We start from the raw sequence: 21,247 nt of genomic DNA on the forward strand, positions 1-21,247 counted from the left end.
GTTAGATTTTAAAACACTCTGCGGAGACCAGACCGAACATGAACATTTCATAACTAACACAAACACAACACAATACCCCACCATCTCACTGCCATTGTTCATTCTGTAAATGGAAAGGAAAGGCATGTACTAACTTAGAAAAATCCAGAGGGGAACCTCAAAGGTCTCCACATGTGAGTTCCTACACCCACGCGAACAACACAAGTTTTGGCTCAGAGAGATTTTACATAAGCCGTAAACCATCCGCACACAAAGCGCTCTGCAAGGCTACTTCAAAAAGCTCTGAACTTAGTGTGCTACCGGCAGCTGTGCCTTTGTCACATAGAATTATTGCGAATCAAGGATCCTTGTGTCCAATGCCTCTCCTAACTCTTATTCTACCACATTGTTGCATTGTCCTTGGGGACTTTAAAGGGAATTAAACATAAACACGCAGTGAAGGTGTGGAGTGAGCGAACGGCTCAGTCACTGGCATTTTGAATGGTGTTATATCCCATTCTGGTTCAGTGAGCTCAACAAGTCCCTCCTGTAACAGTCCGCATGCCCTTTAAGAGAAAAAGAGTTTGTGCACCGAACCACTGACTTGGTATTGATAGCGAAGGACACAATTCTCCCTTTTAAGCAAACTTTTAGAGTCGTTTGTTTGTTCTTGGGATTGAGAAGGAGCTCTTGAATTATTAGAAATCAGGACAAGAGGTTGTGCTGTTTTTTTTTATAACCCTGTAGACTGAACTGTGATTGATTTGGTTGATTGTAGTGTCCTTTTAAATCCATCCATCAGAATCATTGTTCATGATAAACACTTGGTGTGCATTCTTTTAAGCCCATAAAGTGTAAAAATGACATGTATTTTGAGAGGAGGTCAGAATGACCACAGATGTCATTTGGTAATGTGTGTTCGTAAAAATGACGTCGGTCTAAAATACTGTTTGTAACCTGAGCAAACTGAGGATGTATTAGACTGAGCAGCTCTACTTTTGTAATCAGCAAAACCACAGCTCATTCCCATGATGCCGATATGTGCCAACTACATTTGGCTGGTTATTAGGTGTCTGTTTTTGGCGTGTTGCCCATTTTTTCCCCCCCACATTGATACTACTGTTCAAAAGTGGTCCGTGCAATTTTTTTTCAAAGAAATTAATACTTAATTGGAGCAAGGATGCACTAAATTGATCAAAACTGACAATAAATTAATTTTAATATGCTGTAACATTTATAATAATTTTGAAACATTTGTTGAGCAGCAAATCAGCATATTACAATGATTTCTGAAGGATCATGTGACACTGTAGACTGGAGTAATGATGGTGAAAATTCAGCTTTGATCACAGGAATAAATTAAATAAAAAAAATATTCAATTAAAAACACTGTTGTGTTAAATTGTAAAAAAATATTTGTCAATAATCCTGTTTTTGTTGTATTTTTTATCAAATAAATACAGCCTTGGTGAGCAGAAGAGACTTCTTTCAGAAACATTTTTAAAAAATCTTACAGACCCCAAACCTTTGAATGGTATTGATATATTGTTTTGATTTTTGTTTTAAATCTCAACCCTCATTTTCTCATTGCTACTTGCCTCATGGGGTCAATGTTCACTGCCTAAGTCATATTTTTATATAAATGTATCATAATAAATATAAAAAATATTACTATATTATGTTCCTACTTTACATGTTTAATTTTACTCTTTTTTATATTTTACTTAACATTTCCTATTGATGTTTTTTCAGCATACGAGAAGAAATGAAATAACCATGTTGTAGTTGAGACTAAGTGAATTAAACAACAGATTTAAGAAATGATAATAATGTTCAGAGTAATGTCCAGCATCCTACACAAATGGATTAAGTAAACTTCAATTTGACAAATCTGAATTGATTGCACGCAATGAAATTAAGCAGTGTCAAAATGTTCAAGAATTGTGTTGCATTAGCTCATTTTAATTAACCAAATTGCACAAGCAGCAAAAATCCATTTTTTGAGTGCATGTTGCCTCTGATCACCAACTCGCATTGAATACAAATCACTTCTGCTTGCTTTGTCATTACAAATCATCGTCAGTGTGACTATACCTTGCTGGAAACTTTCACACAGTCTTTGCATGAATGTGAACACTCAGATGCACTTTGCATGTTTTTAAACACCCACTGTTTATCCATTAGGTGTCTGTGACCCATAAAGCGTGAATACACACATTGTCTCTCTCCAATCCTGCTGTATACGCCGGATCCATGACCCAGAAAGGAGGAGGCAGAGAGAGAACAACAGCTAGACAGAAAGAGAAATCTCTCTTCCTCTTCCTGGTACTGTTCATCTGCCTCCAGGGTTTTTTGGGTTTCATGGCACAAAATCATAGCAGCGCAACTTCATCCTTTTTCCTGTGTGCTGTGCTGAAGGCATTCACACACACAACATGTGCTCACGCAGGGGACTGCAGACTGTTAGAAAGGCCTGAGTTGATGTTTTTGTGTGTGCATCTGTTGCGTGAGCAGCTCTTGAGATCGGGTCCCGTGCTGTTTTACTACCTTTTCTTTTAATAACAGTCCAAACCGAAGCTATTACAAGCCTTTGACCTTGTTGCCGGCCTCTTCTAATTGCCTACATCCAGTGAGAGGTCTCCGAGGTAAAGCCTCCTGAAGTTATGACATGATCCAACCCTCTTAAAATCAACAAACAACCATTTACTCTTTGCCCCTGAAACAGCCTGATACCCAATTAGCACATATACTGGGCCGCTTCAGTGAGGGCTTTAGTGTCCTCCTGATGGGAAAATCTTCTGTTCTCTCTCTGCTCACACCTGAACTTCCAGTGGCCCAATTAAAGCGTCTGTACGTATGTGAGGACTGGAGCCTCGAGCAGCGAGCCTCTCAAGACTTAACTTCCCAGCTCTGCTTGAGCTTTCTGGCACTGCTTGACTGCAGATAAAGCGAGGCGACTGCACTCAGCAGCTGCTAGATCAGACCTCGGGGATTCGGCTTTTCTTAAAGGTGAAGTTGGTCATTTATCCATCCCTAAAAGAACCCCAAAAAAATAATTGAATTGCTTCCAATCAGGTCTCCCACAGTCTCCGAGTTCACCTACTGCTCGTGGTTCGGACAAACAGGTTGTCCCGACCTATGAGGATTTAGACATGATGTTTAACAATTGAGTGTATGCGTGTGACAGCATTGGTTTTCAGCGTGAATGCCACGAAAAACACACAAAACACATCTAAAACGGGAAAGAGCTTATGAGATTTACTGTACAAATAGATCTGAGGTGTATTTTTACAGACTGCCAAAAGCTAGAGAAAAGAGAAGCTGCAGTTCACAGAAACAACTGGATCCAGTCAATGAAAGGTGGATTTGCAGTTTTCATTTTTGGTCAATATGCTGCATTTTGTGGTAAAATCGTTGTTATATATTGTATTGACAACTCATCAATTTAAATTTTATCATTGTATAATACTGTAACAAATGTAATCCCGTAACAAATGCAATGCTCATTGTTAGTTAGTGTTAGTTAATCCATTAACTAATCTTAACTAATGGGATCTTATTGAAAAGTGTTACCAGTGCACCTTTAAAGTAAGATAAGAGAAATTTCAATAAAACTTTTTAAGTATAGAAAATATCGCATACTTTATTTTGTAGTATATGCCTGATTATTGTGGTAGAAGGGAAGTGACATAAGTGGACTTTTTTTCCATTTCTTTGACCGAAATTGTAGAGACAGGGCAGGGAATTATGGGAAGAATGAGATGTTGGATCTGTGTGTCCTCATTGAGTGTGGAGAATGTGTGCTTGAAAGGCAATGTTCACCCAAAAATGATTTTGTCATCATTTACTCTCTCTCACTGAATGGCTTGCTCTTCTGCAGAACACAAAAGAAGATATTTTGAAGGCTGCTTCAGCTGTTTTTGTCCATACAATGCCAACATTGGACACCATGGACTTTCATTATATGGACAAAAAAAGGACAAAATATCTTCTTTTGTATTCCACAGAAGTAGGAAAGTCATCCAGCGACATGAGGGTGAGTAAATTTCATTTTTGGGTGAACTAACTTTAAATGCTAGGCTATGGCTCAGTCAGTTTCATATCTGACCCATATCTGCTGTCCAAAAGCATATTTGACTGGAAATGAAAAATCAAACCTGACTGCTAAAAGCCACCAAAGATCCAACTGATCAATAATCCATGTTTAATTCCCCACTCGAGGTTTGTGGATGCAGAAGATGTCAGTCATCTGTCAGCAGTGTTGCATCGAAGTGTGAACTGCATGTTTTCAGTGACTTCTTTTGATCAAAAGTGGCTGTACATCAACTTGTGACATGCAAATGGACATATACCCTCTCCTGGCGTGTCTACGGTGGTCTCCGAGCTGCTGTTGGATAAGTGGAAGAGTTCCAGCGGGACGGCTAATACAGCAGTCCCCTCCGTCTGCCCTTGAAGTGTGATGCTTGGTCAGCACTCTCTCGCTGACAGAGAGTCCAAACACACACACACACCTCCCGGCTCTCGCTCCTCTCGTCCTCTGCCACCAGCAAGAAAGACAAAGACTGAACATGACTTTAAAACACGCAGTGACATACAAGCACACGTAGACCTCCCAGAAAATGTACCACCGTGCATTTACTCAGAAAGAGCTTACCAATAAGAGCCGGCCGTTGCATCACACCCCAAGAAAAGTACATGTCACTGTCACAACACATTGAAGTAGTTGACTACCGGACCAGTCTATGCAAGCGTGACCGATGGGGTTCCCGTTCCTTCATCACACCGAACCCTGAGAAACAGATCCCTCTGTGTGCTTGTTCTCCGAGCGGGAACCCCTCTCCGCACTTAACTTCATGTCAACATGCATCACGCCGCTCTGGCCGCGGGTCCCACTGTGTGATGCATGGCACATGTGTGTGATTTACAAGTGTGCGGGATAAAAACCTGCCAGTCATGCAAGGGTCATCAACTGGTCCTTCAGCAGAAGAGCCTGTTTAAGCAGCTCACTGACGTATTAATAAGTAAGAGGAACATCGTGCGGTCCTTTAATGACAGTCATTTTAATCTGTCCCGTGGGCCGCCCGCCACTAGCCCGGCCGACTAACTCCCCAGCCACACTGATGAATTACATCTGGACTTACACAGCTGCCTGTTCTTAAATAAATCATTACTTGTTTATGGAGGCGGCCGGTTCCTTTGACATGGGTTGTTTTAGATGTTGGCTGACCTGATATGAGAGGGGAGTTTTATATTAAGTATTTTATGTTTGGCTTTAGGGTGTTGGAAGGGTTGCACCAACTGAAGGTCTTTGGGACATAAACTTCATACTAGTGCTCTCTGAATATATATATAGCATCAGGACTATCCTAACTTGCATAAATGAACGGTAACGCTTCCTTTTACAGTCCTGTTACCCATGTACTTACTATGTACTTATTATAGTAACTATAATTAGTCAAGTCAAGTCAAGTCACCTTTATTTATATAGTGCTTTTTACAATACAGATTGTATCAAAGCGCTTCACAGTGATAACATGAAAACAATATAACAAAAACAATATAACAATATAACAAAGTTTGTTTCTAAAAGAAATTGCGTCAACGTCCACCTTAAGTAAGGCAGATCAATAATATTATTGAATATTAAATGTTAAATGTCCCCAACTAAGCAAGCCAAAAGCCAAGGCAACAGTGGCAAGGAACCAAAACTCCATCAGGTGACAGAATGGAGAAAAAAACCTTGGGAGAAACCAGACTCAGTCGGGGGGCCAGTTCTCCTCTGGCCAACGAAGGAACAGTGCATGATTCGGGCAGCATTACAAGTCAGATTGGATCGGAACATTTAGAGTATTTTTTGGAAGTCCAAGTATGCACGCCGGTCTTAAGACGAGTTGTTGAGGATCAGTGGCGTCCACCATAGAGAGTCCATATCGCCCGTGTTAAGTCGTCACTTCATAGGCTTTGTGATTGGAGCATCTGAAGTCTCCGTGAGAGGCTGGATACAAACTGGAGCTGACGAACGCCATTTTCTCGGGACTCGCGTCCCGAGATAACAGCAGAAAAGCAAAGGGAAAATAATTAGCGTAGCTGCTGTTCATAATGATGATTTCCATAACACAGGCGTAAAAGACAAAACATGAAGACAGTGACTCTTGCGTCCCAAAATCACCCCCCTCCGTCCCCCACTCAACTCAGCCCAGCTTACTGACCTCTACGTCCCTCCTGCTGGGAGTTGACCTCTACGTCCCTCCTGCTGGGAGTAATTACTGGGTAATAACTAGGTACTAACCCTGAACCTACCCCCATGTACTTACCTTATATTAGCCAGTACTTTCTAGGTAAGTACATTGTAAGTACACGTAAGTACTGTACTGTAAAAGGAAGCGTTACCCCTATAGTGTCCTGCAACCACTATAAAAAATATATTAAAAATGAAATATGGTGTCTGAATAATTTTTGGTTTGACTGTATATGCCATGTTTATATGTGTGAAGGACTGAAGTCTTGTCAGGTAAAACATGAGGTCTTTGATATAATTGAATCAGTCTGCTCATGTCCAGAGGCTTTCGGTAAGTATTTATTTTATGCATGATATAATTGTGCAATGCTCTAATACTGTTGTAGTGTGTAAATTGTAACTTAGCGCCAGAACTAAGCTTAGTTGCACACAGCTGGTACAACCTGCCTCTGATCTATTTTAGCTCTTGTGGTTTCAGCAATAAGTCATGGTTTCTAACACTGTGTCCTAATCAGCTTTCCAGCGGCAAGATATTTTTCTGTGCATGCAGAATGTGAAACTGCTGTGCGACGTGACACAATCACAACCGATCACTTTCTATATTTGGTGTGGCTATATTATTCATAAGCCCTACAGTATGTGCGTGTGCAGGTGTGTGTCTGTGTGTGTGTGTGTGTGTGTGTGCTGATGATGAATGGAGCGCAGGTTCAGGTGAGGTGCAAGGCTGCAGGGCCCTGAGCTCAGATATATGGATGCTGCAGGAATCAATCAGGAATATCAATTTCCAGAGAGCTGTAGCAAAGCCTTGAGTGCATGGGGAAAAAGCTGTCCTCCTCCAAGATTACATCCTGAGAGAGGCCGAAAACAGGCGAAGGACTAGTCATCCTTTTTTATTCATTTGACAGTAGAATAGGTTAAAATGGTACGTTTCTTTACACTTGACGCTAATTCTTGATTTATTTCTTTTTTCTGCCTCATATTTTCCTATTTCATTCCTGTTATGCGGTTTCTTTTGTTACTTAAAATAACTTTGTTCTGTCGTTTTATCTATCGTCTATCTATCATTTGTCGTTCTTTCCATCTATCTATCTATCATCTATCTATCTATCGTCTGTCGTTCTTTCTTTCTTTCTATCTATCTATCTATCTATCTATCTATCTATCTATCTATCTATCTATCTATCTATCTATCTTTTTATTTTACAACCATCAAATTACCCTTTACATAAACCATCAAATCAGTATTTACAGTACATACACTATAGTTTAAAAATTTGGGGTCATTACGTTTTTTTAAGAAATTAATACTTCTATTCAGGATGTATTAAATAGATCAAAAGTGACAGTTAAGACATTTTCACATTGTTACAAAAAAATTCTACTACGAAAGAATGCTGTTCTTTTGAACTTTTATTTGTCAGAATCCTGAAAAAAAAGTATGTCTTCAACAAAGCAGCACAACAATTTTTAATATTTTAAGTAACAAACTTAAAAACACAATCATATTGATAAGTATTTCGGTAACACTTTACTTAAAGCCTTTATTTATAATGCATTATAAAAGTATTTTGTGCACCTTATAATGCATTGTATGGTCTTGTTATAATACATATCTATTAATTGAACACGCCTTTAGAAATTATAATGCATTAAATCACATGACAAAAACATCCGATTTCAGCTGTAACAATGAATTCGCAGTATATTTTAAATTCACCCCTATATGTTCACTTAATGGTGATATTGTGATAAAAGAATACTAACTAATGCAGCTTCTGTCTATAAAATTATGAGTTTAATATTTTATCCAAATATATTATGCCATATACAACAGGGATATGAACATTTACGACATAGTTGTAATGACCCTCGCCTCTTCTCTTTGTCTCTCAAGGTGATTCATCGGGGACATGCGGTGACCCAGGCACACCATCCCACAGCAGCAGAGATGAGAGTGACTTTCGGATTCGTAGTAAAGTGCACTTCAGCTGCTCGCTGGGATATGAGCTTTTTGGCTCGGTAGAGAGGATGTGTTTCCCCAACGGCACGTGGTCCGGTTCTCAACCGTCCTGCAAACGTAAGCGCCTGCAGCGTCTGACATGATACAGCATCTCTGAAACTGCCTAACTCCCACTCACACTTCACATACTCTGTTCTGACCTCACTGGGTGAACAGGACATCGCAGCCCAAAGCTAGTCAGTAGTTTTCTCAAGTCATAGGTTGATTTAAGGCTTTGTACAAACTGCACACAAATATGGTTTGGTTGTCAAAGCCATTATTTAGAGCTGACTGTCATTTTGCATGTGATGAAATCCATTTGTTCAGATTTGGTATGTTAGATGCCGTAACTATATCATCTGGTTCAAACATACAATTTTGATCATACTTTCATTTGATCTTTTTGCATTTGGTGGCCATTCAAACGTAGCCATTGTATTGCAAGATAGATAGATAGATAGATAGATAGATAGATAGATAGATAGATAGATAGATAGATAGATAGATAGATAGATAGATAGATAGATAGATAGACAGACAGACAGACAGACAGACAGATAGATAGATAGATAGATAGACAGACAGACAGACAGACGATAGACAGACAGACAGACAGACAGACAGATAGACAGACAGACAGATAGACAGACAGACAGACAGACAGACGATAGACAGACAGACAGACAGACAGACAGATAGATAGACAGACAGACAGACAGACAGACAGACAGACAGACAGACAGACAGACAGACAGACAGACAGATAGATAGATAGATAGATAGATAGATAGATAGATAGATAGATAGATAGATAGATAGATAGATAGATAGATAGATAGATAGATCACATCTTTCATTATGTTCATCGTGTTCAATTTCACATATTGTTGACTTATATAACATTTTATGTAATTCCTGCTTTATAAAAAGATCTTAATGACTGGTGGGCTCTGGTTGCTATAGTAAAGATGTATGCATAACCACTATATGAAAAGACTTTCTCATCAGCAACTGAGAGTTGTTTTGGAAGTAAAAGATGGAAATCGTGACCTTCTCATTATTGTTGCTGATCTAAAAGTGGAACTTATTAAAGCCTATAACAAGGATTCCCTTTTTATTTCTTTAGCACTACAAGTGCTGAACAGAGGACCTTCCTGTTTATTTCAATAATGATATTGCATCCAGCCAAGCCCCTGGAAGCAAGACTTGTCTTTGTTATACCATAAAATAGTCTCAAAAGTCATTTATCAGTGACAAACAATAAAATTAACTACCCGCTAAATAATATATCCCCGTCCATATTGTTACCTGATGTTTTATTTGGGCCTGTTACAGTCGTACAGTTGTCAGAGTCCCAAACCACGTAATAAAGCCACATTTTCCCAGAGGCTGTAAAGTCTACAGCACAAATGAACGATGACCAGGCACTTCCAGGGGCAAGCAGCCAGTGTTTTCTTTAGGAAACATGATGCACCATCTTGTTTTCTTGCTTCGAGACCTGACTAATGGTGTTTCTCCCAGGGCTCCCACTGAACGTATAGTTGACATGACCCAAGCCATTGTGCGGGAATCATTTTTGAGAGACGGCAATTGGCACCGGGACACAGGAACACTGACTAATTGAGGGGGAAGGTGTCGCGCTGTTATCCGTCCCTCATGCCGTGAAGTCACAAGCCCTGTGGGAATCACAATGGTCAGCGTGTCATCGCAAGACAAAGCGAGCGCTGAAGTTCCCCGGCATGGAGGTGTACCGCAAGCGCTGTCAGTTTAACAACTGCACACAGAGATGATTCAATCCTGAAAGGAAGCCTGAGTTCCTCCATTGCAGGAGAAGCACTTCGGCTTGGCGGTTTAATAGGTTTTCCACCGGTTAATTCACTCAACCAGCATCTCTGCGGCTCTCTTTTGTTCATTTCATTGTCTCGGTGCCATGCTCCGGGTATGATCTACAGGCCCTGTCACACCATATCTTCAAACTACATCCCACTCATTTAAGCCTTGCAGACGCTAATACCTCATTCTGTTATAGCCACTGTCCCTTATCATAGTCATTACATGGTCAAAGACGTCTCTGTAATGATCTCAGACCATCACTTTCTTCCCATCAGATGTCCATAAAAGATATATCAAATGCAGTGTGGGGAAAGCAAGCTACTCAAAAAGTATATGCATATACAGTATAACACATAACGGACTACTTCTCAATAAATTGTAATTCGATTCAGTTGCTGATAACTTTGTGCTATTACTTATTAGAAAGCACATAGACTTGTGTAGCCAGACCTTTGACTGAACAGCATATGGTTTGGCCCGGTGCACATTGCTACTTATTCTTGCCAAGAACCACCTACTTAGACAGTTTTTGTGAGCAATATGTATGGACCAGACTGTGTGTGCCATCTGAGATACAAAGATACAAGGCTGAGCAAGACACTAGGGGTATGTACTGTGTGTGATATTTTTAAGCCGCTTTTTAAAAGCCTTTTATGTAGAAGCACGATTTATGAAAGTGAAAATGCATATGCATTATAGATTAATGTCTTAATTTTTTCATGCACACCATTGTTCAAAGTTTGAAAGTCTCTTCAAGACTGCATTTGTTTGATCAGTACATTAATATTGTGAAATATCTCAAATACGTTTTTTTCTATTATAATATATTTTAAAATGTACCGTAATTTATTCCTGTGATCAAAGCTGAATGTTAAGCATCATTACTCCAGTCTTCAGTGTCACATGATCCTTCAGAAATCACTCTAATATGATGATTTTGCTGCTCAAGAAATATCAATGTTGAAAACAGTTTATTTAATAACATTTGTTTAATAGAAAGTTAAAAAGAGGACCATTTAATTGAATCAGAAATCTTTTGTAACATTATAAACTGTCATCTTTGATCAATTTAATGCATCTTTGCTAAATGCAAGTATTAATTTATAAAAATTTGACCCCTAACTTTTGAACGGTAGTATATATTTAAATAAATTTCCTGATTCTGTCACATAATATCTAACATTTTGACAATGTTTAGAACCTTCAGAAATCATTTAATCATAAACAAGGTTTTATGATGGCCGTCATTTAAATTATTATATCTCATAGAAAAAAGAAATAATTTTTTCCTTCAGTACATAAAAGCATTTGTTTCTGGGTCAAAGTGATTTAAACTGATGCAGCAGGTCACAGTACAGTAAACAAGAGATTATAGGACAATAAGGTAGGCCTACATGTCTGAACGGTGAATGTGATTTCACCAAGTACCACATGTTCCTGGATCAACATCTTTGTTGATCCTTGATCAACTTTCCAATCAACCAATCAGATTTGAGGGACAAGTTAACAAGTTTATGTCAAGTTTAGGCTTAGAACCAGAGTGAAGTACTTAAACATCAGTGTTATTCACCTATCATTACCCTCTGATTTTAGGGAAAAGTTATGGCTAGGGTTAGGTTTAGGGGTAGGGATTGGGTAAGGACTACATTTTGGGACAGGAATGTTGATCCAGGATCAACAAAATATGTTGATCCAGGACCGTGTCCTACTTGTCAAAATCACGGTGACCATGTGGGAACAGCTCTTCATAACTCTTCATATATTTGTGTTTCTGAAATACTATAGCGGTGCAGTGTGGTAACCCTGGGACTCCCAGTAACGGACGGGTTTACAGACTAGACGGCACCACTTTCTCCCACTCGGTCATCTATTCATGTATGGACGGCTACCTGTTGAGCGGCTCCACCACGCGACAATGCCAAGCTAACAGCACCTGGTCTGGCACTGCACCCAACTGCACCTGTGAGTCCAACACGCCAGCATGCTTGTGCTGCACATAGAAACAAAGAATAAACCATAATGGCCTCAGTAGCTCTTCATGCCAGGGTATAATTGAGGTGATGTGACAGATGTGCTTGTGGGATTCATTTGTGTAAAGCGGTACTAAAAATGTATCATCATGGTGGCAAACCTTGACTGATAGAGAAAAGTTCAGGCGACCAGCTTCATTCAGGCACCTCCATGAGTTACTAGTGTTCATTTGAATATGGAAGATTAGAAAGTTTTCAGATAAGTGCATTTTGTGGAAGAATTGGGTCATAATTGGTGCGATTGCCGGATCACGTTTCTCTGAGATGTTCTTTTGTCAAAGGGAGGAAGATGAACAGGTCAGAATGATTCCTCATCTGCTTCTGGTAGATACATGAATCAATTATTTCAATATTTCAAAATCCTTAAATTAGTCACAAACCCTGTTCGTTCAAATGCCGTGATCGATGTACATCTTATGTACATTACTGATAGCAAAAATAAGAAACAACACAAATTATTTACGGTATATATAATTAAATATAATCATAATCATAAATTTAACCTTTTTGGAATGTCCTTTTACTGTTTTTCATCTTAAATTATATGGCAATTCATAGTTTTTTACTTGCAAAAACGATACATTTCACAGCAAAATTTCATATAATGCAAATTATTTACGTTTTTCAGTATATATTGTAAGGTAACGTGTTAACCAATTAACAGTTTGTTACTGTTGCATTTAAAAAACATTCTGTAAAAAAATTAAAACATAAAGTAGCTATTTCTTACAGTCATTGTTTTTTCTCATGGTTAGCTTGCGGATCACACTAGTATCATTTCAATCTATTTCATTTCGATTTGTGAGTGATGTAACGCTCACACATCATAGTAGTAATAGTTGTTTGAGGAATGATGGAGAGCCACACAACACAATAAAACAGCTTAGTCTGCGTAATGTGTCTTGGTAAATTGACATTATCATCCATAATCACATCGCTTAAAGCTCTCACCCTTACACATGGGCGTATTCCCCGCATACTGTAGACTGGGATTATATGGGAGGCGCACCAAACCAGCTCTGATTGATGCGTCTCTACATGTGTTTATTGAGTGGGCCGAAAGCGGTGATACATGGCTGTGTCCAAGGGAGGAGTCACATTAGCATTTAGCGTTAGCCATTTCTCACCATCAGCTGACATGTTTATGTGCGAGGCCGCTGATGGATTTTACAAAGCATCATTTTCCGTCCTTTTCCAAAAGACACAAAACGTATGGCAACTCAAGGGTGACAAATAAGTAATGGTCCACCATAAATCAATAGAGGAAATTAAGATGTTGCATTGGGGAAATAATTAAATAAATGCACTGATCGAGCGAGGTTTTGTCAGCCACAGCAAAGTGCAAAACTACAAATTCGTTACATCTGAATTCCAGTGGCGCCACATTCTTTCTCGCATCATTCCTACACAACCACCTCTTATTTATCCATTGGAAGGAATGATAATTGTAAAAGATCTGTGGAATTGATTTGAAGTTGCACCTCGGGGACATCGGTGGGAAGGGAGCTGTGCTTGCGTGCTACTATTGATTTCTTTACATAATAGCAAGATCTATCATTGGAAATAAAAAAGCCAGGGGTCCTAATGATCGCTGTAGCGTAAATGAGTTGTTAAAGATGATTTGTGAACGTGGCTCCCCAAGGTTTGTTTCGATAGCTTCAATCACATTGCCACTAAAAGCTATGATTGCCATCTGATGAGTCGTATGAAATATTGAATAAAGATCTACAGTGCTGTTGTGTGGCACATTGTAAATTTCCCAGACTTTTAGCTCACATGGAGACTATTAGCACATTGTACCAAACACAGTAGTTTATGTTGGCCTATAAACATCATAATTCTGCTCTTTAATTTTCAGTGATCAACTGCGGAGACCCCGGAGTGCCGGCCAATGGGCTGAGATATGGTGAGGAGTTTACCATTGGACAAAACATCACTTTTATGTGCCAGCCCGGATACACGATGGAAACCGAGAGTTTCTCCACCATCACCTGTACCGGAAACGGGACCTGGAACGCCCCTGTGCCTTTCTGTAAAGGTAAAACTTGATTTAATGATAAAAAAAAACAGTTGTTATAGATTCTGATAACACTTTAGAGTTAGGTTCAATGCTTAAAGCATATTAGTTATCATGTGATAACAATGAACAATACTTTTACAGCTTTGTTTTTAAGGAATAGTGCGATTCTGTCATCTTTTAATCGTCATTTCTTCTGTAGAACATATAAGATATTCTGAAGGTTGTCTCAACTGGTTTTGTCCATTTAATGAAAGTCAATGGGTCCAAAACAACTTTGGACCCCATTGACTTTCATTTTATGCAAAATAAAAAATAATGAGGTTGTTTCAATTCATATTTGGGTCAAATGTGGACAAAAAAGGACCAAAAAAATATTTGACCCAAACATGGGTTGAAACAACCCAGCATTTTTTAGAGCATCTGGTATGTATTCATTTATACATATACTATTTTATATGCTATTTTACTAATACTTTTTTATTGAGGACCAAACATTCAACACTTCTTTCATGATAGAGGTGGGTGGAGTTATGAGGTTTGACTGACAGTTTGAGAATCCAATAGAGTTGTGAGGTTTAATCACAAGCTCTTTTTAATACTGTAAGGCCTGGTTTCACAGACCAGGCTTAGATTAAGCCAGGGTTAGGCCTTAGTTCAATTCGGACATTTAAGTCGTTTTTATAAACGTGCCTTAGAAAAGACATTACTGGTGTGCATCGTGAGACAAAACAATGGCATTGACATATTTTAAGAAATGTCAGTGCAAGTTGCTTTCGGTTAACACAGATCAAACATCCATTTTATTCTGGGACTAGTTTAAGCCTTGTCTGTGAAACCGGAGGTAAATTGGTTACGTTTTTGCAAAACCCACAGACAGTGTGACCAATAATAATGATTAAGAGGAAAAAATGTAGTTTCCGCCAAATGTACACTACTGTTCAAAAATGTAGGTTTCCGCCAAATTAAAAAAGATGAACTATACACAAATGTAAATTAACAACGAACAATATATTTACAAATTAACATTGACAGTATTTATTCATTTAGATTAGGTTCGTTGTTGTATCCTGATACTTAATGCATGTTAACAAATTGAACCTTCTAGTAAAGTGTTCCCTAAATTCTCCTCTGTGGTCCCAAGATTAACACATTACTCCAGCATTTTCTCTGCCAACCAAGTAAAGCCAAATAGCTTTATTGTTCACAAGGCACAGTTTAAGATTACTCTCTCACTGATATATATCTGCACATCTGGCCTCGACCGCCCCGAGCGTTAGATGCACAGATGCTCCTCCTAGAGCGAGTTGAGGTCTTCCAGCTTTGTGTCTTCGCTGTTGTGATGGATGTCTTGTTTGAAATGTAGGGAGGAATGTTTATGCACCCTTGTAAGTCATCTTTTCTCGTGCGATTGCGCCACAACCAACGGTAAACATTCATGTTTTATCAACCAATCATGCTGGGTGACAAATGACAATCGCACGCAGACACAGACTGAGCGTTCAGCCCTCGAGGGCTGTGTTGTTCCCGTTATTATAATCAGCTTTGACCTATGAGCCCTTGCATTTCTTGTAATTAATTTCACAAATGACTCCTGTCATCTTCCTACTGCCAAGAGATGAACTGGTACTGAATATATCAAGTGATATGAAATTGAATTTCAGGTTTGGACGTTGCATTTGTGATCCTCCTCACCAGTGCCCTGGCCTCGAATGCCATTTTGCTAAGCTCATTTAGATAGACACAGATGTCTCATTTATTCCTGAAGGCAGCGACCTCCTCCTTCTCTTAAAGGACATGTTGTGCATACATATCTGAGGAGCCTTGAACTTCAAACTCCACTGATATTGTGTCTCATGGAGCCATTAATACGCGTGCTGAAGTGAGTTCGCTCAAAAAAAGAGCCACTCCCACCTGTGTCAAACGCTTCAGGTGTGGGAAGGATCCTGACATTGAGCGAATGTGTGTGTGTGTGTGTGTTCCTTCTGTCTCTTTTCTTCAGTTGTAGACAGTATATATGAAATATTCATTAGCTTAGGAGCCCCAATCTGGTCCAGGCCTTTTAAAAGGATGCCAACACTTATTCTGATTAATGAAACAACATTTTGGGGTTTGTTAAAAGTGTATTGGTTGTATCACACGAGTCAAGCAAAGACAACACAATCAGCTCATAAAGAAGCGGTCAGATGTATTGTTTTTGCAGTCTGGCTGGAACTTTACCATGGTATAAAGAGTGTTGTATTGGGTGTTGCTCCATGTGTCATCATGAGTGGCCGATTGAGCAAGGCATCGGCTTCCTGTCTGGTGGAGTGTGATTGATTTTAAAAGCTCGTGTGGTACCTGAGGACTGATAACCGGGGAAGAGGACTTACCTCACAGAGTTGTGTGGGCAGTTATTGGAAAAGATGGGGCCTCTAAGACAGATATAGCATTCAGTGCCTTCAATAGTGTTCGCAGAAGCAATTCATCTCTCTACCATAACTGAACCTGCTAGTACTGCTATAGTTAACACTTTTTTAGACATATTGTTGTCTCTTGTTCTCTGAGAAAATTCAACTTTTCTATTGCAGGTTTGTGCTAACTTTGACAATTGTATTAATACAGTTATTTAATATGCATTGCATGAAATGCTGTTCTTAATCCATGCCTTTGTCTTGTTTTCCAATAAAAATATCTCAAATAAAATGGATTTACATGAAAAGCAAAATGTTAACTCTTAAAACAAGTTATAATAATACATTTTATTTGTATTGCACTTTACACGTGAAGAACACATCTCAAAGTGCTACAGGTGTACAGATATAAACAATAAAAACATAAAAGGCAGTCAAGTGAAACAAGAAATTAAAATATATTAAGAAAATGCAATTAAAAATAAATGTGTCTTTAATTTGTTGTTTAATTTGCTGTGGCGCCCTAGTTATAATAATTATATAATTAGTTATAAAATATTGTACAAAATTATACAACTTAAATGTTTATTAATACTCTGTATGATTAAATATAATGTTTTTTAAATAGTATTAAAGATTCACTGATTGAATTATTGATACATATTCATATATTTAATAATTATTTTAACGTCTAATTTATATTTTTAGATTATTCATAATAATTGTATGTAATATTTTTAAGTAACATCATTTGGACCGTTTAAAAAGCATGGCAGAAACAAATGGGTTCCACTTCATTTCGATAGTCCACTTTAGACATTCTACTAACTATAAGTAACTTTGCAACTACATGTCAACTAACTGTCATTAGAGTATTAGTAGACTGTTAGGTTATGGTTAGGTGTTACGGTTCGGGTTAGTAGAATAAATCGACTTGTAGTTGCCAAATTACTTATAGTCGGTAGAATATCTGTTGGGGGACCAACAAAATAAAGTGTGAGCAGATATTATGCAGACAGTCTAATAATACTCTAATGACAGTTAGTTGACATGTAGTTGCAAAGTTACTTATAGTTAGTAGAATGGACTATCGAAATAAAGTGTTCTCAACAAAAGTAAAAATTGTACACATTCAACAACAACCCTGTTCCCCATGTTGTTGTAAGAAAAAATAGTCTATAGTCTAAAAAATTAATTTATTGCAAATAAAGAAAACAAACCACATTTGGTCCCGAACTCTCCCGATGGAGAGTTTTTATGTTTATTTAATGTTTATTGCTAGAAATAAATCACATCAAATAGGTTTTTAAACTGTATTTCTTCCTCAAATGTTGGTAACAAGGTTGCAAACCTCATATAAACTGAACGGAAAATAAAGAAGCTCATATAATATTTAGTTTGCCCTCCTGAGGCTAACAATCAGCATGTTCTCAAGGTTAAGCTCTTCCTTCCACTGAACATTTGTTGAACAGGAAAAAAAGGCCCTGGGAAGTGCCATTTGTTGTATTTTAAGGGTGTTTAGACATTTTTACTGGAAATCAAGGCAAATATACTTGATTAAAATACATTTTTTACGTTGGTTACATTATAATTTTACCATGGTCTGTTGATTCTGATTGGCTGGAAGATGTAGATTAAAACCATTTAATGCACAGGTAGTTCTAGTCAGTTTAATCACCGTTCTATATGCACGCACATACACACACGTAATTCACACATGCATCTCTCACTCTCTCACTCGATCGATCATTAATTCAAATAAATGGTATAATTCATTAATTCAAATAAATGTAATCTGCATGTAATCTGAATCCGGCTGAATGCTGGATTTAAAGATCCGTAACTAATGAAAATAACCGTCAAATTTAACATTCCGATCAAATATTGTGCTGCAAACATCAAAAACAGCTTGTCAATGCTGGCCAATGACCATGGTATAAGCGGGATAATCCACGGCTTGCTGTGCATTCAATTATTTGAATGCACTCGGGTGGTTCTTCACCTCCCCGTCATGCATTAAAGGGTTAGTTCGCCCAAAAATGAAAATTCTGTCAGTAATTACTCTCCCTCATGTTGTTCCAACCCTGTAAGATTTTCTTTCATCTTCGGAACACGAATTAAGATATTTTTGATTAAATCTGAGAGCTGGATCACTCCTCCATAGGCTTCTTAAAGTCCCCGTGAACCGGAAGTTGCAAACGACTTTTCTCCAGTGTTGTGACGTATTTCCGAGAGAAACGGAATACTAAATGAGGCAAAATAGTGGGCGTGGCTTTTTTTCCAACTAGCACCTGATTGGATCTAGAAAAGTAGGTGTTTTCATTCAGCCTGTCTACTGTCAGTTGGAGGGGCGTGGTTATGGATGTTAAGCAGACGCCCAAACCGTCAAACCAACGTCATCGGGCAAGGTCCTCCAATGCAGAGGGGAGGGGCATTTTCAAAATTTGATTAAAGATTACAAAGCCAAAAAAAAAATTTGTGTGGATTGACTTGCATGGATGAATTGTTCACCACAAAACGATCAATTTAGGCAAACAAAGTAAGTATGGTCAATTTTGATTTCATGGGGACTTTAAGGGATCGAAACTGGCCGGCCCAAAAGTTATGAAAGACATCGTTAAAATAGTCCGAGTGACTACAGTGGCTCAATCTTAAGTTTATCAAGCGACGAGAATACTTTTTGTGCGTAAAAAAACAAACAAAAATAACGACTTTATTCAACTATTCATTTCCTTCTCTGTGGGCCTCGAGATTTCACGTAGTGTAACAGCGCAGCGCTTCTGTGTTGTACGTCACACACAGGCTCACTATTGGCCGACGCTGGTCATGTGTGTGTGTGTGTGTGTGTGACGTACAACACAGAAGCGCTGCGCTGTTACACTACGTGAAATCTCGAGGCCCACAGGGAAGGAAATGAATAGTTGAATAAAGTCGTTATTTTTGTTTGTTTTTTTTACGCACAAAAAGTATTCTCGTCACTTGATAAACTTAAGGTTGAGCCACTGTAGTCACTCGGACTATTTTAACAATGTCTTTCATAACTTTTCTGGGCCGGCCAGTTTCGATCCCTTAAGAAGCCTATGGAGGAGTGATCCAGCTCTCAGATTTAATCAAAAATATCTTAATTTGTGTTCTGAAGATGAACGAACGTCTTACGGGGTTGGAACAACATGAGGGCGAGTAATTACTGACAGAATTTTCATTTTTGGGTGAACTATCCCTTTAAAATCGTTAAATGCACAGATTATCCCTGACTTGTATTAGTGATTGTTAAGTACGAGTTGCTCTGTTTATTGTGTCCGTTCAGCCGTGACCTGCACAGCTCCTGTTCCCATCTCAAACGGGCTCCTGGAGGGCCGGGACTTTGAGTGGGGCACCAGCGTGAGCTACAGCTGCTCCCCGGGATACGAGCTCTCTTTCCCTGCCATCCTCACCTGTGTGGGCAACGGGACATGGAGTGGTGAGGTGCCTCAGTGCCTGCGTGAGTACTGTCCTATATTAATATTAATCAAATCCCTCTGGGTCTTTGCAACCCTATGCATGCCAACACTTCAGCTTTACGTCTGCACCTTATATACTTGCTGTTAGCACGGAATTAATGATCAGATTTGATTGATTGAGTGGTTCATCATTGAATGTGTAGATATAATTCAACAATTGACATTACATCCACTGGATTACTAGATAGCAATATGTGTTGAGGACACCAGACACGGTGGGCTCAGCATGGTGTAGCTTGGGATATCAGTTCAGTCTGTTTCAGCACATCCAATGCTGTATGATGTTTTGAACATCTAAGATGAAGAAACTGGCATGAGAATTTAAAGTTTAAAAAGCCTGGTTATTACAAAGGTACCCTTGTTTTAGCCCTCACATGTAACAAAAGAAGGCAAACTTTTGCTTGAGAAAGAAAGTGTACCTCAGACTTTGTGATACTGATTTTTTTTCTTTCTCTTTCCTTTCCACTTTTATTTTACATCTTGACAGCATATCTATAATTCATCAAGAAAAGTCAAGTTTGTAGTGCTAGATCTCAGGCACAGTAGTCTGACCAGCATATTTATGATGGATCCGTCAGTTGATGACGTCAAGCATGTGATTGATTTTCCCTCAGACTCATTGTTTGCCTGACAGTGACAGAGCCATAGATAACGCTCTTCATTTGCTTGGGATTTCCCACACTATTCTGCGGCTTTTTTCAGAATTGCATATTAACATACTATTCTTATATGTACACTACTGTTCAAAAATTTGGGGTCAGTATGATTTAGCAAGGATGTATTAAATTGAGCAAAAGTGACAAAGACATAATCTTACAAAATATTATATTTAAAAAAAAATGCTTATCTTTTGAACTTTTGAACAAATAATCCTAAAAAAAAATACCATGGTTTTCAGAACAGCTGTTTCAACATTGATAATAATCAGAAATGTTTCTTGAGAATGTCAGACATATTCGACTTTCATTGAATATAAGCATATTAGAGTGATTTCTGAAGGATCATGTGACACTGAAGACTGGAGTAATGATGCTGAAAATTCAGTTTTGATCACAGGAATAAATTACATTTTAAAATATATTAAAACAGTTATTTCATAATTATTTTATAATATTTTACAACATTACTTTTTTTTTGTATCAAATAAATGCAGCTTTGGTGAGCAGAAGAGTGTTTTTTTTTTTCATGAACATTAACAAATCTTACCGAACAATAAAGTAAACGGTACACAGTATGCACAGTATTTTCTCAATGCAAT

General features: G+C 38.4%; 1 protein-coding gene across 2 annotated transcripts in view; it reads left to right on the forward strand.

The window, feature by feature from the left end:
- Positions 1–21,247, forward strand: part of csmd3b (CUB and Sushi multiple domains 3b) — a 246,350-nt gene that overhangs the window by 197,485 nt on the left and 27,618 nt on the right. For both annotated transcript variants that reach the window (XM_056249475.1, XM_056249476.1), the window contains 4 exons: positions 8,112–8,294; positions 11,835–12,011; positions 13,938–14,117; positions 19,797–19,970. In XM_056249475.1, coding sequence (XP_056105450.1) covers positions 8,112–8,294; positions 11,835–12,011; positions 13,938–14,117; positions 19,797–19,970 — 714 coding nt within the window. The remainder of the gene's footprint in view (positions 1–8,111; positions 8,295–11,834; positions 12,012–13,937; positions 14,118–19,796; positions 19,971–21,247) is intronic.

The sequence above is a fragment of the Rhinichthys klamathensis genome, unplaced genomic scaffold (genome assembly GCF_029890125.1).
Source record: "Rhinichthys klamathensis goyatoka isolate OS25496 unplaced genomic scaffold, OSU_Roscu_1.1 h1tg000060l_1, whole genome shotgun sequence".
NCBI lineage: Eukaryota > Metazoa > Chordata > Actinopteri > Cypriniformes > Leuciscidae > Rhinichthys > Rhinichthys klamathensis.